General features: G+C 42.1%; 2 protein-coding genes across 2 annotated transcripts in view; both read left to right on the forward strand.

Annotated features, from left to right (window-relative positions):
• The window catches only part of LOC140303469 (guanine nucleotide-binding protein G(i) subunit alpha-2-like), a 51183-nt gene extending 45101 nt beyond the window's left edge, over positions 1-6082 (forward strand). The window contains exons 5-9 of the mRNA XM_072382236.1: positions 1331-1459; positions 3214-3343; positions 3525-3678; positions 4787-5002; positions 5110-6082. Of these exons, the coding sequence (XP_072238337.1) occupies positions 1331-1459; positions 3214-3343; positions 3525-3678; positions 4787-4977 (604 nt within the window). The 3' untranslated portion in view covers positions 4978-5002; positions 5110-6082. The remainder of the gene's footprint in view (positions 1-1330; positions 1460-3213; positions 3344-3524; positions 3679-4786; positions 5003-5109) is intronic.
• A 4329-nt stretch (positions 6083-10411) lies between these two features.
• Positions 10412-13526, forward strand: LOC140303470 (PAK4-inhibitor inka1-like). The gene is made up of 3 exons (XM_072382237.1): positions 10412-10560; positions 10688-10721; positions 12144-13526. Exons 2-3 carry the CDS (start codon positions 10704-10706, stop codon positions 13134-13136), a joined length of 1011 nt encoding a protein of 336 aa, XP_072238338.1. The 5' UTR covers positions 10412-10560; positions 10688-10703; the 3' UTR covers positions 13137-13526.
• Positions 13527-16504: the final 2978 nt, after the last annotated feature.

The following is a 16504-nucleotide window of genomic DNA, read 5'->3' on the forward strand; positions in this document are numbered from 1 at the left end:
GTGTTGGCTTGTATAATCCCAGCTTCTCCGCCTCTGCTTCTCAGCTGTTGTTAAAGCTGAGGGGACCTGGAAGCACAATGTGAGAGCAGTTGGGCGGCTGGACAATGTGTTTAATCTCGACTTTATAGAGCTCTGAGCGAGCGAGGTCGATCATAAAGGAGGACTAAATGACTATCACTGGTCCAGAGAAAGGAAGGGAAAGATAAAGTGTGAGAGAAGGAAGAGTCACGCCTCCTATTACCACTGCGATAATCTCACACTAATCTTTACTCGCGCTGTAATTGTACTTTGTGCTGCAGATTTAGCCCGCTTCAGTCCTGTCTCTCATTGTTGTTTACACCACGGCCGTATTCAACGTGGTCATATTGTGCCAGCATCTCTTGCATAACGATTCTGCTTCCTTTGAATCTCTGTCACTCTGAGGTTGAGAACCACGTTCTATATCTCTTAAGGGCTTACGAACACAATGACCGAATCGAGCTCCGTGAAGTCTGACGTGTGCTCTACAAAAGCAGCCTAAAGCTCTCTCTGTGGGGAGTGGGACTGTGATTAAACTGTCACACACGTGGTATGAAGTAGTAGTGTGAAGACTCAAATATTTGCACTGGGGCTGTGGTGTGCCGGGGATTGCATAGTACCAAGGTTTGTTTGTTTGGCCTTCTTTTTTTTTTTTCTCTGCTGCTGAATGCTGCGTCATAAGGAACTATGGTTGCCCTCCAGCCGTTTGTGTGAAATTACAGTGAATTAGTTGAACTGAAGTTAGCCTTTTCATATACAGGAGCTGAAAAGAGAATTCTCTCGGTTTTCTTTGGTTAAATTTAGTTTACATCACTTACAGAGCGTAACCCTGTGATTGCCACAATTTTGAACTTTGTCAGAAAACGCTACAGCTACCAGAATTATTCATCACGCGTCATCTGTTTCTCTGACCTAAAGCTGCAAATAGAATATCATACATAAAAAATGTTCTGCATGTGTCCCACTTCCAAAGAGCTTACTCGATTTTGGTGAATCTGTAACTCAAGCCTTTTTGTTGTGGCTGATATGGTAAATAAATGTAAAGTGTCTGTATCTGGCAGCCTGATGACTCAATGATTATGTTGTATTGTTATAAGATAAAGAGCCAGTATTGAATCGTTCCATCATTTAGTATGAGAATGAATCTTTCTCTTTAATCATCTTTGTCCTGTCGGAATTTCAGTTTAAGTGTGAGAAAACTAATAACTCTTCATCTTGCTGCTTACCATGACGTGATATGCAAGACGATTTCCCTTTATAACAGACAGCAGTGCTCTGAGTCTGTGTTTAAATGTTTGTGTCTGCCCATCAGCTACCTTAATGACCTGGAGAGGATAGCCAAGCCGGACTACATCCCCACACAGCAAGATGTGCTGCGGACCCGCGTCAAGACCACAGGCATCGTGGAAACGCATTTCACCTTCAAAGACCTGCACTTCAAGTGAGTACACGCCCGTTTGTCTCCCAACAGCTTATCGTCATCTAAGTTCTGAAACGTTCCGAAAATGGTTGTGAAACTTAATTGTGCAGCTGGGTGTTTAATTTCACCTGCAAAAGATCAAAACCGAAAGAGCCACCACAGTTTGCACAATAACAGCCACATGTTTGGTGAGTAAAGACTTAGTTTGACGATCATCTGGTGCCAAAAATCCTTGAGAAAACATCCTTGAGAATGAGCTACACAGAAAATACATCTTTGTTTAAATAGCAAAATAGTTTTGCAATTTGCATAATAAGAATGCATCCGAGATTGATGCCACGAAAGAAAAACGGCAAAATTGTCTGATCATAAGGCTGACTGTGTTCACTTTATTTTAGGGAAAAACTCGCTCATTAAAGCCTTAATGAAAGCAGTCGTGAAAAAAAGCACATCCTGGGAGTCTCCCCGTGTGTTTTAAAAGTATTGTCTCTCATTTGAAGATTGTTCCAAAGCAAATGAGAAAATTGTGTTTTTGTGCTCATCAATCCAGTATTCATACCGGCAAAATTTTATGCCCGTTTTGTCGGCCGATAACGGTTCCAAATCTACAGGTTTTTGTTTCTCAGATCCTCTCAGGTGTTTCTCATTTCAGCAGCTGATCTGAGGTTGACTTTAGTCCAAACAATCCAGAGGATCCATCCGATTACTGTGAGACATGGGGTGCTTCAGAAATGCACAGATCACTCACTCTCTGGAAAAAAGAGAAGAAATAAGGAAGTTTTTATGAATATCAGCAATAAGACGAGCACATTTCTTTTTTTTATATATATATCTTTGTTATCCTACTCGGACATGATGCATATGTGGTATTTTCATGACTGAACAGCTACCACTGCATAATGGAAGAGAGGCTGTGGTTTATGTATCCATTTAAATGCCAGTCTTTGCTTCTCAGCGATGCCTTTGTTTGTACAAAAGTCTTCTGTCATTATTTCCAATTCACTGGTTATCATGAAGTCCTCATTGTCAAAGTGTCAAAAAAAAAAATGTCCCATTTCTGTCGTGCGCACACATTTGTGATGGACATGAACCTAACCCAGCTAGAGATGTTTACCTCATGCAGCCTCTTCGGTGCTGCACTGTGTGATTTACAGTATGCGACTTGTGTAAGCAGTGCTGGAGATGAGTGCCGCGTTGAGGTAAACGGTCTAAAGTGTGTCACCGTTACAGTGAGATCTGCTTACTCAGCCTCGAGCTAAAGTACTGCTCTAATGGGCCAAATTCTGCTAAATGAAAACTGCTTTGTTGGAGAACTGACATGTGATGAAGAAAGTGTGCCACTCTAAGATGCCTCAGATGGTCACACTCTCTACCCTTAGCTGTCAGCTGAAATGCTCCCTTTTGATACCGGATGAAAAAAAATCTGGAGTTTGGTGCAGATGAGAATCCTCTCTTGTCCATCTAAGTCCTCTCTGTATTCATGAATAAGTCATACAGGATCTTAGAGAAAAAAAAAACCTGCCTCTGCCGTCCCTAACCTTGTCTTAAGCCCTCCTGTTACCACAGCAACGGCACTCTACTAAAATGCCAGCAAAAGCCAGGAAAATGATAGTGCCTGAGCGGCAGACATCCTGTTCTGAAGACGGGGCTTCAATGGAGCGACCTTGAAGCAGTTTGGATTGTCTGTCAGTTTGAAAAAGGGTTGTTTCTTCTACGCCCAGGCCCATCTGTTGTCTCATAAAAACAACATTCTTACGTTGCGTGTTTCCGTGCAGGATGTTTGATGTGGGAGGCCAGCGGTCAGAAAGGAAGAAGTGGATCCACTGCTTTGAGGGAGTCACAGCCATCATCTTCTGTGTGGCCATGAGTGCTTATGACCTGGTCCTGGCAGAGGATGAGGAGATGGTGAGTGAAGCATCTCCCTCTTAGATGTCAAACAATTTCTTCCCTTGAATTTCCTTTCAGAGTCCATTGAAAAGGTTTACATGGGAGGGGGTGGGCGCGCTCACTTCCTTTGAGTTGCTTTGCCTTACCTTTGCTCTCTAATAATGTCTTCATCTCCACATTTGTGTCCGTCCAAACCCAGAACCGGATGCACGAGAGCATGAAGCTGTTCGACTCCATCTGCAACAACAAGTGGTTCATCGAGACGTCCATCATCCTGTTCCTCAACAAGAAGGACCTGTTTGAGCAGAAGATCGCCCACAGCCCTCTGACCATCTGCTTCCCCGAGTACGAAGGTACGGAATGGAAAGGGCAAAGTTCAACACAGACACACGGGGCTTCTCCCAACCACCTTAACAATGGGAATCATTTTGTAAGCTCTGTGTAAAACAGTTGATATGTGTTTTGAACTCGTCACGCCACAGAGAAACCTTCAGTTCCGAGTGTGTGTGTGTGTGTGTGTGTGTGTTGTACAGATTCTTCAGCTTGGATTTTTACTAAATCAGTCTGCGTTTTCATCTTCCAAGATTTGTGCTTCAGAGCTTCTGGCATACAGGGAATATGCATAACTTGATATTGTTGGTAAATTGGTGGCCTCTGGTATTTTTACTGTTATAGTGTTGAGGTGAAGTCATGTAAAGTATGAGAACTAATTTCTGTTCCACCCAGAAGAAATCTGGAGAGCAAAAAATGTTTAAAACTCGCCTCCACATTTCAATACCACATAATTCCCTCTTTTTTTCATAACTTTGGCCTTAAATGGTTTGTATGAAGCGTTTAGAGGCAAGTCTCTGAATTGGAGCTTGAAATATGTTAAATTTTGACAGCAGCGTGTCAAACTTTCGGCTTCTCTCCTAAAAGGAGACCAAATCTGGCCCGGATTTCCAAAACTTCTAAACATCTGGTGTTGATGGAGGATTTACCTCCGTTTCCAAGGTGCTGTCCAGGCAGCTGGAAATGGACGACATCAACACATTTGTTGTGTAGAAATATGAAATTATATGGAAAGTGAACATCAACAGAGACAAATATAAGTGATAATTAGTGTAAGATTTGGTCGATATATGCTGTGTGATGTGGCTTGTTGGGTTTTTCCTCCGACATACTCTACTATTTGTCTTACTTTGAGCATTTTTCACTCATCACCTGGTATTCTTTTATGGAAAACGAGGCTTTCAGATGGAATAGTGGCCTACCGCTACGTAGAGATGCAAACTGCCAGGAAAATTCACGCACTCTCATCCAGCACTGAAGAAAACAACTGGACTCGCTCAAATGAGTCTAATTGGTTGAGAAAGAATGCAACTGTATCAGTTGCCGTATCAGACGACTGCTTTTATACGAGTTTGCAGGGCGCTGAAGATCCCCTGAGATCATTTTATTTTGTTCCCCCCCGTTTCTCAGGTCCCAACAAGTACGAGGAGGCTCAGGCTTACATCCAGACCAAATTCGAGGACCTGAACAAGAAGAAGGGCAGCAAGGAGATATACCCCCACTTCACGTGCGCCACTGACACCAAGAACGTGCAGTTTGTGTTCGACGCCGTCACCGACGTCATCATCAAGAACAACCTGAAGGACTGCGGCCTCTTCTGAAAAGCAAGTGCGAGAAAGAGTCAAGGTGAGTGGAAAGGATCGAGGGAAAGGGGCTCCAGCTTCTCGCCGGTGGCACAATGGAGCCTGTTGGAAATGACTGACTTGTGCGTTTGTTCTTGTGTGTCGTTGTAGATTACTTGAACAGTTCTGACGACCATAGAGACGGGGGAATATACATACATACATCATGAATGACTGCACTGTCCCACCACGATTCCTGCTTCGATCTGCTTTTTATAAAGACACCTAAGAGACTGTAAACCTGACGGGCCTTGCAGATTTTCTTCGACCGCTGATCCAGTCGCTCGTATTGTCGTCTTTGGGCTATGACCACGAAAATCAACATGAATTCTATTGTTCTTTTTTTTTTTCTTGTTTTTTTTTTCCAATTACTAGAGGAGGGAAAGGCAAAAACTTTTTTATATAAATGCATACATGTTACTTTTAGAGATTCTGATGTGCAAATGATTACACTTTAATCACACAAAACGTATTTTTTAAGAGATGAAGCACAGGCAAGGACTTAGAATACGATTGATAAAAGGAAAGTGCTTTTTTTTTTCTTTTTTTTGTTGCTTTTTTTTAAATAATGTTTACATCAGTTCATCATTCATAGCCTAACCATATATTACTCTGCATGACTCCACATGACGAATATTAGCTGTGTAATCTGCACAAATTATCTTAACATTCCTACAAAATGATGGAAAAAAATAAAATAAAAATGAATTTTAAAAAAATTGAAGAAGAAAATATGGCTTCACCTGCAGGGGGAAATTATGGCAAAAATTCTAACATATATTTAAAGTATGTGTGTACCTAACATCTATCACTTTTTATAGTACCATTTCTGTGTCTATTGCAGTATGTTTGTGCCTTTTACTTTTGTTTACAGCCAGTTCCTATATATATGCTTTCAGTACTGTTTGGACCTACTGTGCGCCTATATTTTCCTTCCATTTTTCCGCCTAGCACCTATGAATATATAGTGATTATTAATGAGAGACAAAATCTAATTGAGAAAAAGGTTAGTGTTTTTGGTAAATATTAAAATGCTTTAAAAGTCCTATATGATTTAATTTAAATAAAAGTAGACATCACTTGACTCTTTCATGTTTTCCTCTGTTTTTTGTCACGTGTATATTTTCCCACAGAAGTATGGTTTTTTTTTTTATGATGCCAGTTGTTATCTGAACAGTTAGATTGATTTCCTATGTCATCGTGACAAAAATAGATGCACACAAACCACAAATTCTGCACAGTGTCCGAATTTACTGTCATCGTAAAAGCGAGTGAAGCGACGCTGTTAAAACACGAAGTGGAGAAACTCGGTGGGTTTTTCTTGAATTCTTGAATGCTTTAATTTCATTTCAGTCTTCTGCCAGGGAAGGAACGGGCGAATCTTGAATTAACAGCAGCGATATAAGACTCACTCACCAGGTGGTCACTGATGGGAATTTTCATCCATCTGAAAAAACTAAAAAAAAAAAAAGTTACACAGCAGTTTCAACGGATGCTATATATAGCTGATTTTACACCACTTCACCTTACATCTGTCGGTTACTTTGTCACTGTTTTCTCAGACAAAGAGCGTTTGCGTTGCTCTGCGTCATCTTTGACTCAAAAGTCTACCGATCTAACCCCAAAATGCCAACTGAAGCAGCCAAAATTAACAAAAAAGTTTCTCAAATGCTGGAAGGGTGCAGACGCAGTGCCTGCCTGTATACATGACTAAATACATGACTAACTGTGGTTATAGATACACCTCTAAGCATACTAAAGCTGCCTTTTGAATGAATGTTTTTATTTTGAATCGCTAACACTGAAGAACTAAGCTACACGGGTTAGGCTATGGGATGGTTAATTTTGAAAAGCCAGTTCCTTAAAGGGCTGACTCACCCCTCTCCTTATTTTATTTTTTGAACCTGCAAAAGTAATGCCCAACAGGACGCTATGAAACAAGTCTGAGGTTTGTTTTAAATTCTGAAAATTGAGCTGACCTCTCCTTCAGATTTGCTCCTGCTGCCTGCTGCAGGTGAGACACTAACTGCTCATAAATACTTTACCACAACCTTTCTTAGGGGAAAAAAAAAGATCCCTATAAATTCACACCAACTGAGCCACCTTCCCCCCTTAAATCAAAGCAGAAACGTAATAATAAAACAGTCAGAAGGTACACACAGTGTTCATCTTACCCGTCTACCACTGGTCAACCTACAGCAGCACCTCTGGACTGCCTGTTTTGTGTCATTAACTCCTCATTTTACTGCTCTCCTCACTTGAAAAATTGAAAAGGAGTATTTAATTCGTTTTGCTGACAGTAGGAGAATTGCAATAAAGCCTGTTTTTGATTCTTGGGGCACTCATGCTGCCACAGCACAGATCTCCGCAGACTGACACCGCCACCTGGTGGACATTTAATGTGCTGTTTGTCTGTTGGTCAACAAATATTTGTTCCACCTTTTTACTCCTCATCTGCTTGAATTTTCTCTGACAGAGCTGCAGCACAGTCTTCATATGTGCAACTCATTAAAAACTCTGAGAAGTTTGGGTTTGTTTAATGAAATAATGTGCGAATAGGTTGGAGGAACATCTTTATTGGTGTCCAGGCCCACCTCAGTGACCACGAGGAAGAAGATATTTGTCTTCTATTCATTTAATTTATTTTGATTTGATTTTTAAGACAAACGTTAAAGAAAAAGAATTTGCAGAGATGTATATAACCTCACTGTTCCAGCGTGCTTTATGTCTCATTTGGACTCGTCAGCTAAACAAGTACCAGGCGGGCCTTCATTAACAATGCTAATTAAAGATGCTCAGCTTAATGCTCCAAACCTTCCCCAGACACAGCCTACACACACACACACACACACACAATACTTCTTCTGAGACTGAACAAATGATGGTGAACAGAACACAACCGCAAACACACACACACACACCTGCTGTTAGCTGAGCTTGATTTATTCGGTAAGAGTTTTAAAAAAGGTGTTCATGTGGAAAAGTGTGCGTGTTCCCTGAGGCATCCACTGTAGCTTCTGCAAGCATAAATGAGAACGAAATTGCAAAAGTATGTGGCCAATTATTCATCTGGAATCTAGACCCAGTGTGTACATGGAAGTGTGTCACTCGTGTCTTCGTTCACACGGATGAATAGGTTGACCCGCTCAAGGCCTCGAGCTACCTATTCAGAACATGCACGTCAGTCAGTTATCTGCTTACAGTTCGCTCCGACACCTCATCAGTACATTTGTATTCTTTGATTAATAGATAACCGCCGTTATGATTTTTTTTTCCTCCTATCAGGGCTCAGAGTTGACTGGTTTTGCTGACAACCCACTGTCTTCTCAGTAGTTTTTAACCAAACCAGATGATCCGGCCTGTGGCTGCAGCTGCTCTTCACCCCAAACCGTTTCTCTAGAGGGCGCTGCAGCTCCACGTCTGAACGCTGTGGCTCTACAGCAGCTCAGCTCACAGGTGTAAGATTTCTGTTTTCTGTGTGGATACCCTGTTAGGCTTCCAGACATTTCCATTTCTTAAATTGTGGAAAGAAGATGGTGTGTTTTTGGTATGCAGAGACAGATTCAAACCATCTTTGACAGACTTTGGAAGGATTTTTGAAAGATAAAAGATAACGTACCACAGTTTAGAATCAAAGCTTCAATTAGTTTTCAAAGTAACAGAGAACACGTTACTTAAATCTAGAAACAAGAGACATGTGTTTGACATTTAAAAACATATCAAAGGATACACAGGTGATGTCTTTTTTTGCGACCCAGCTTTAATAATCCGCCGGCATTTGTCAACAGAAAACTCACCACCAGTATGATGAAGAAGGGAATGAACAGTTCTTCTCTGACCTTAAATTACACTGATTTGTTCAAGTACCAACTTGTAAAATAATGAAACGCATTAAGGCTTCAGGAGAGCAATGTAAAGAGCATATTGAAAATTGAAAATAATCACAACTCCATTAGTAGCCCGTCCTGTGTAATTACTCCTGCTGGACTGGAGTGGAGAGCTGTTGGTGTACGAATGCTTAATGGTGCCTCCTTTTATGGCGGCAGAATGTTCATATGACATAAACAATACACTGCCCTCTGTCAGATGATTGTTTTGCTCCGGATGGAGGTTTCTAGTGAAGCTTTCAATGAAGAAAAGATGCATTTTTTCATATTATTTCTTGTCGGTATGCAACACAAATGATAAAGCACCTAATGTGCTAAAAAAGTCCAAATGGAAAACCAGTTTGATGGACCTGCACTGTTTCAGAGAAATGAAGTGCTGAGACACTTAGAAGACTCTTAGATTATAACGTCAAAGGTTTTATTTGACATGTTCATCTATGTTAATGTCCACATTGGTTCAGCAGGTTGGGACATCTTTCAGGTGTTTGTATGCTAATACTGGACTTGAGGTGAAGACAAATGTGCGCCTAAACAGCGGGCCGTCAGAGCTGGATTACTCCCAAACAGTGCGGGACTAAAGCATTCCTCTTGATCCCATCAGATTTGCATAAACATTCACTCTCTGAGTGAGAATGGAAAGCGGAGCACCAAAACGACTGCAGGGGTTACAGCCTCAGTGTCGTTTATGATGCAGATTATAACATTTACATTTGGGCATTTAGTTGACACTCTGATCCAGTGATGAACGATCAGCCACCAGCAGGACTGAGGGTTTAATCTGCTACTGTTGCAAGCAGGCAAAAAGGAGTGTAAAGATTTGAATTTTAAAAATAAGCACGTTAAACAGAGAAAATAATCTAAAAAGGAAAAATTGTACACTAAATGTGCAGCATTTGAACAAAGGTTTCAGATAAACAATTGTGCATGGTGTTGGGATTAAAATAAATACAGGGAGGTACTTTATTCACTGCAATAATTCACTCATCTCAGCATTTTGAATGAGAATAATCGCATATGCTTTTGAAACTGAATATCCAATACAACACATATTGTGATGGTAAACTGAGATTTTGTAAACTCATTCACAGCACACTGATGATACACCACACAGCAGTGAGGTGCAAATCTATGAGGCACTGATTCCATGATATTTACTGGTCTTTATCTTGGAACAGACCCTTTCTTATGGAGTAAAATTCATCTTAAAGACACTTCATGCAGACAACTCTCCCTAATGGACCATGTCACATGACTGAATCGCATTGCTCTAAGGAGGCTTATACTGTTGAGATGTTTCGCACTCATTCCCACCAGCAGGAAAACAAATTCGGTTTCTTCGAATGAGAAAAAAAAATATCCTTAGGCTATAATTAGGAGGGTCTACTGTATATATCTGCATGTTTTTGCAGTAAAAAGGGCTGCACAAAGAGCAAATGCGCTCCGTGAGCTTGCTGTGCGCTGATTGGCTGATTCAGACACCACTCGCTGTTGACTGGCCGCTGAGCGCGGAGCTGAAAAAGCAGCGAACAGAGCTGAAGTTTCCACTCTGCACATCAGCCTCAGCTCACGCGGTCTCAGCTGGGAGGACTCGAGCAGTTCTGTCACGCCTCAAACGGACCGGGACTTTTTCCTCTTTAATGGGACGACTTTTTGAACGGAGAATATCACATTACAAGTGAGTGTGATGTTGCGCTCTGGAATTTATTTGATATGATGTGTATTATATGCTGTTCTGATTGATTTTGGAGGAGTTATTACGTATAGGTTCTTGTTATAAATCTGCTCCATCATTTGTTTTGCAGGAATTGAGAATTCCAGATGAAAAGGAAAGAGATGGTGAGTTTCCGTTCTGTTTTACTTTTTTTTTTAAAATGTTTTTCTAGATTTGATTGCTTTTATACATTATTACATTAACAAGCAGCTAAGTCGCTTGTATCATGGACTGTTAACACCGGATCTTGTATTTCTCCGGAGAGTTGTTTCCAAGAAAATAAAATGTAAACACTGGACTCAGTTGAGTTTATTTTGTACATCAGCAGTCTGGTAGTCTTGCTTCAGCATATGGGGTCAACATCTGCCACAGCTCTGCAGCAGGAGGCTGAGCGAGTGATGCTCAGATGCCTTTTAACCTGTTAATAACCTTCGGTAGTTTCTGGATATGCTTAACAATTAAATGGGGACCCAACTTTTTTCTTTTTTTTGTGAGAAGTGCTGTTGTGATCTTCAGGTGAAACAGTTTGGAGCTGTATGCTTGATACATTTCCCACTTCGTTTTTACACAACAACGCCCCTTAGGTACAAGTTTTTTTTCTTTTTGGTGCTGGATGAGCTTGCATTGTGTTGAGGTGCATTGCTGTGCTGGTTGTGCTTACATATCTCATGTTGTGGCAGTGCCACACATAGCTGGAGGTCTCAAGCACAGTCTGGGAGTTACAGTTTTTTAAATGACCTATAGCTACATGGAAAGGCAGTACATAAAGTACAAAGAAGCTGTTAGAGGTCAGAATAACTCGCTTTAATGAGAAAGTGAGACCTTGTGTTTCTTTACTGTTCAGCCCTACTCTTAAACTTTCTCACATACACTGTCACATGATCTCTTATTCCCCTGTTTGAGTTTGAGAGTGAACCAGCGTCGCTCACTGGCTGCTTCTGACCAATCAGGATTGTGAGTCGTAGAGGCAACAGGAGTATTATATTCCCCCTGAGTGTCACTGGTGAATTTCATGCTGCACCCTTAAAGAGGCAGGACCCCAGAAGCTAAATTAGGATCCACAAGACCCCACTTTCTCCTTGATGTACTGCAGATGTATTTGCTTTGTATTTGTCTCGCTCTCAATGAATAGTTCAGGTTTGGCATGAACACAGATCCACAAATCCTGGTACAACGACATCTGTCTGGGTTTTTCAGTTGAATCACTTCTGTGTCAATGAACAGAGGGCGTTCACGCAAGTTGTTGGTGTGACTGAATAAATTAACGGACAGATAGATATGTTTTGTATTGAGATCTGCTTGTTGAAGAACTTCGAACAATAGGTAAGCTGACCTTCAAGAACACAACAAAAGAAAAGGTGTTCTTTCATTGGTTGGAACTTGCACCAAACAAGCCTGAGCGTGCCCATAAAGCAGTCCTTGTGATCTCTTGTTATTCATAACTCCTTTCTGCAATAGTTAATTAGAAAGGCGTAGCAATTTCTAGTCATCTGACTTTGGTCGGCTTTTGGCACCGTTTGATGAGTCTTCCTCTCTTGTCTCCTCAGCTTTGCTTACGTGACTCAGGCGACTGCTTACGGGAGCAGATGCAGTACATGATGAGGTCACTGCAAGATCTGAAGCAACTGCGGAAAACCTGCCCTGCAGCCAGGCAGCCCCTCGGCCCACTCAGTCAGCTCCCAGCCTTAGCGCGCCACTCCGCAGTGGCTCGCGCTTGTCAGCAGCGGGCGCTGCGACGAGAACAGCATGTGCGCCTGCGGATGTCCGAAGCCAGCACGGCCAGCACCTACGACTCTGCCTGCTGCCTGGCGAGTCCTCTGGAAGAGGAAGATGAGGAAGATGACTCAATCAGCCAACTGGGCCTTAGCCTCAGACTGGGCCTGCAGTCTCCCAGCAGCCAGAAGAGTCTGGAGTTTGATTCAGGCTACTCTGAGGCGTCCTGGCAGGATGACGGGGTGGTTCTCAGGAGGACGAGGAACGTGCGTGTGTCATCCTCAGCCTGCCTGCGCACAAACAGAGCACAGAGTGGACGTATTCGACCCAAATCCACATCTGACGCCTGTCTCGAGAGGTGGACGTCATTTGAGGTGTGTGACCCAGAGGACTGGACAAACTCCTTATTGACCAGAGGACGCAACCGGCAACCTCTGGTTCTGGGTGACAACAGCTTCGCGGACCTCATACAGAACTGGATGGACCTGCCAGATTGTCCTGAACCCACTGAACTTAAGCCCAATTCAAGACAGAAGCTGGGAAGAGGCTTCTTTGTCAACATGAGGAGGAAACTGTTTGGCTTTTCTAAGAGTGTGGAAGACAGAGTGAGGATGAGATCCACAGACTCGTCTCATCTAAACAGAGCTGCTAATGCTCCAAAACGTCTGTCCTGTCCTGTTGTGGCATCACAAGCTAAAGTCCCCTTTTTTCACCAGTCCCACTCAGGCATTAACCAGCTCGACACAGACTTCTCCCACTTTGCGGCTCTCATGAAGTCAGGCAGCCGACAGCCAATAATATGCAAAGATATCATTGGCTACATCTGACACAACTTGATGTAATGACTGGACAATCCTCAGAGTCACTTTATTTTTATATATTTTTTTCATGTTTTATTTGCTTTGACTGAGCAAATGGAAATAAAGATGTTCTCATGATTTATACTCTCCGTACTGCTATTTATGTATTCTCTTCCCCACATTTTGCATTTGACAAAGAAAATGTGTGGGCTGATGTCATTTTGAATCCCCGGAGTTATTGGAACACACTTTTTATGTGAATTAAGCATCCAGCGCAGTCATCTGAGCTTCACAGGCTCCCCGCCGCCTCACAGTGATGAAAGGAGGCTTTTGCTGTCTGAATGTGGGTTCACTTGTTTTGATGAGAAATGTAACACTCTGGGTTGTGTGTCACGGAGTTTGTAGCTGCGTGGTTCAGCTTCACTGATTCTTAATAAAACATATTAATTGAAAACATGATGACAGATGTGCAGACTTTTAGATTTCGTGTTGTCCATTTTAGAATGCATTTTGTTCAATATGGGATTCGGAGTTCCCATAAAAAGTTCTGTTCTGGCTCAGCATAACTTGTAATCCTTTAAGAAGGACATGAAAACTATTTACAGGCCAGAACCCAGAGGCTGTGTCAACATAGTGCTGTGTGTCCGATGAGGTCATTCTCCATGTGTCTGTGCAGTTAGAGGTGAAGAAAAGCACAGCAGCTGGTTGCACATGGAGCAGAGGTTGTGAGGTGTGACGTCTTGTTAACAGCTCCCAGCCTCATTTAACCTGCTCGATGCTCTTGTTGTTTAACCAACTCAACCACGCACATTCGTTAATGGTTCAATTAATTCCAGGCTTGCCGAGGAAAGGAAGAGCCGCGGATAGAACATAGTAGCGCAGATAAGCTAATGATCACTTCACCTTTGCCTTTACAAATTCACTTTGTTCATTAATTCAGTGGGAAAATATCGCCAGACAGTATGAAGATAAAGCAGGGATTTCTCATGCTCCCTGCTGCAGCCAGCCTCACCAATCACGCCTGCTATCAAGTATAAAAGATGTTAGAGAAGAGGGATGGTCCTCTCCTGGTGTCATTTGTCTAAGGCATGTTTTCTGAGGCACACTGCTGAGCATCCAGCTGGGATGTAATGAACTCCTCAAAGGACAGAGTAACAACACTCTCATGACACTGAACGTTTAACAGTATTAACATCCCTGTTCTTAATGTGATGTTATGCATTCTGCAGCCCTCATACTTTACTCCCTCTGTCAAATGCGAGCCACGGGTTGTGAATTAAAAGGGGAGCTAAATGTTAGACTTGATCCCCTGATGATGTCAGGTGACTTTAATCAATCTAGAGCTCTGAACACTTACTGCAGATATGAACTCTTGAAAACCATCTGGGGACTTATTGCTGCTCACAAACACATCGATGATGGGCCGCCACTTCATTTCTTCACATGCAAAAAAATCAGTGTCATTCTTCAGGTCACCCAAGGACAAGAGTGTGTGACATGTCATAGTTGTGGTCCAACCATTCAACTAAAATGCAACAATCCCTGATAAAAGTGGAAGCATTTCTGCGTAACAGTGAGTTAGAAAAACTTTCATTGCTGCCATCTGTGAGCTTGTCACTATTGCTACAAAATGGCTTACGGGTACAGTTTGTTCACTAATGCAAAGTATTTTTGAAATAGACTTACTTCGAGAACTATAAACACTGAAGGATGACTCCCACCTACTTCCACCAGACACCATAAATAGTATTCACGACACTGATATAAAGCAGATCTGTTAAAGCATCACACACTTACTGGGTGGCCCAGTCAAACACAGCAGCATATCTTCGGTTAATTAGAAGTTTAGCTCGGGATTTTATTTACACTCCCCACAGGTGGATCTGTGAGCATGAACTCGTCTCACCTTCGATATAATTATCCCTCTGTTAATTAGAAGAAGATAATGGACTTTGTGTAAAATTTTGGCTAACTCGTAAGCTCTGTTGTTCTTCTTTGTTGACAGACACCAGCTCTGATTCGAGCTCTGTCCTGCAACACTATGGTGTTACTTTCAATGGAGTCTATTCTCAGGATCTCTGCATGGCACACTTAAAGAAAGACTTTACATACAGTAGATCTCAGCTGACAGCTTCAAACATCAGCTTGGAGGCTTGGATGAACACACCAGCGCTCACCCTGCAGGATGTTGACTGCACTTACTCAACTGGCCTGGTGAAACATCACATCATATCAATTATTAGAGTTCATTTGATGTTTTTAATGTTTAACTCTTCATCATCATCACTATTTACTGCACTCACGTCAGCTAATAGGAGAGAGGGACAAGTGCTCAGGCGAAAATGAGTGGATGATGAACAAGAAGTGGTTGAAAGTGGTCAGAAGTTGAGAAATAACACAGAGTTGTGACGATCTCTGTTGGGTGATTAACTATTTGACCTCAGCAGAACTGCTTGATTGGCCCGTTGGACACTCAGATGAATAGAAGCCATTGGTGAGCCATGTGACCCTTATTTTTTTTTATGATGTTTTATGATGTAATAAAAAAAAGATCTTGTGATTTTCTGCTTTGCAAAGACTATGAGGGACGCCTTTGTCTTTCCACATTTTACATCAAAGAACTGCTGACTCTGATTACATAGATCCACAATTCATTGTGACCCATTGTGAGACAGTGCTACTTGAACATTCCAATTGAAAGGCTTCATGTGATGTTTTAGTCTTTTCCTGGGAGCAGCTTGGCAGCACGCGATGCTTCCTGAGAAGGCGTGTTTCCATTAGAGAAGCAGGCTGCAGGAGTGGGTAAAATAAGTGGCAAAATATGCAGCTGTTCCTGCACCTCGAGATGATGAGATATCAGGTTACAGACAGGCAACGTATGAGATTTACATTTGATTCTGGATTAGTACCGATGAACTGACTCACTGTGGTGGTTGCGTAACTCTCAGTTTCAGGGATCCATTTTATGGAGAAACTGAAAGTGCATCATCATCCACAGATGACAGACAGTGAAATTGTTTTATGGTATTTTTGCGGAGGCTTCTTTAAAGGAACGGCTCTGAAACTGTGTGAACTTTGAAAGACTTGAGTTGTGTCTCGGAGCGGTGCCCAGCAGCATTTGGCTTCTATATCTGTCAAAGAAGCAGATGGTGATTAAAAGTCTGTCTGCTGCACGGCCAGGAAAATGTTCTGTCACAGACAGATTGAGTATCAGTTTACTGAAGAGGGACTCCTCTCATGACTGCGGAGACATGTACACACATATGCAGACTCTTCCTATTAACCTATTAAGAGTGGGACAGGAAGGGAAGAGTGGGGGTGCTCGGTCTGACAAAGACTGGATGTGATTAATGTTCTTTTTTATTTTTCTTTCTGCCTTTTTTTGGCCATGAAAC

Source organism: Leuresthes tenuis, unplaced genomic scaffold (genome assembly GCF_036924035.1).
Source record: "Leuresthes tenuis unplaced genomic scaffold, fLeuTen1.0.hap1 SCAF_3, whole genome shotgun sequence".
Lineage (NCBI taxonomy): Eukaryota > Metazoa > Chordata > Actinopteri > Atheriniformes > Atherinopsidae > Leuresthes > Leuresthes tenuis.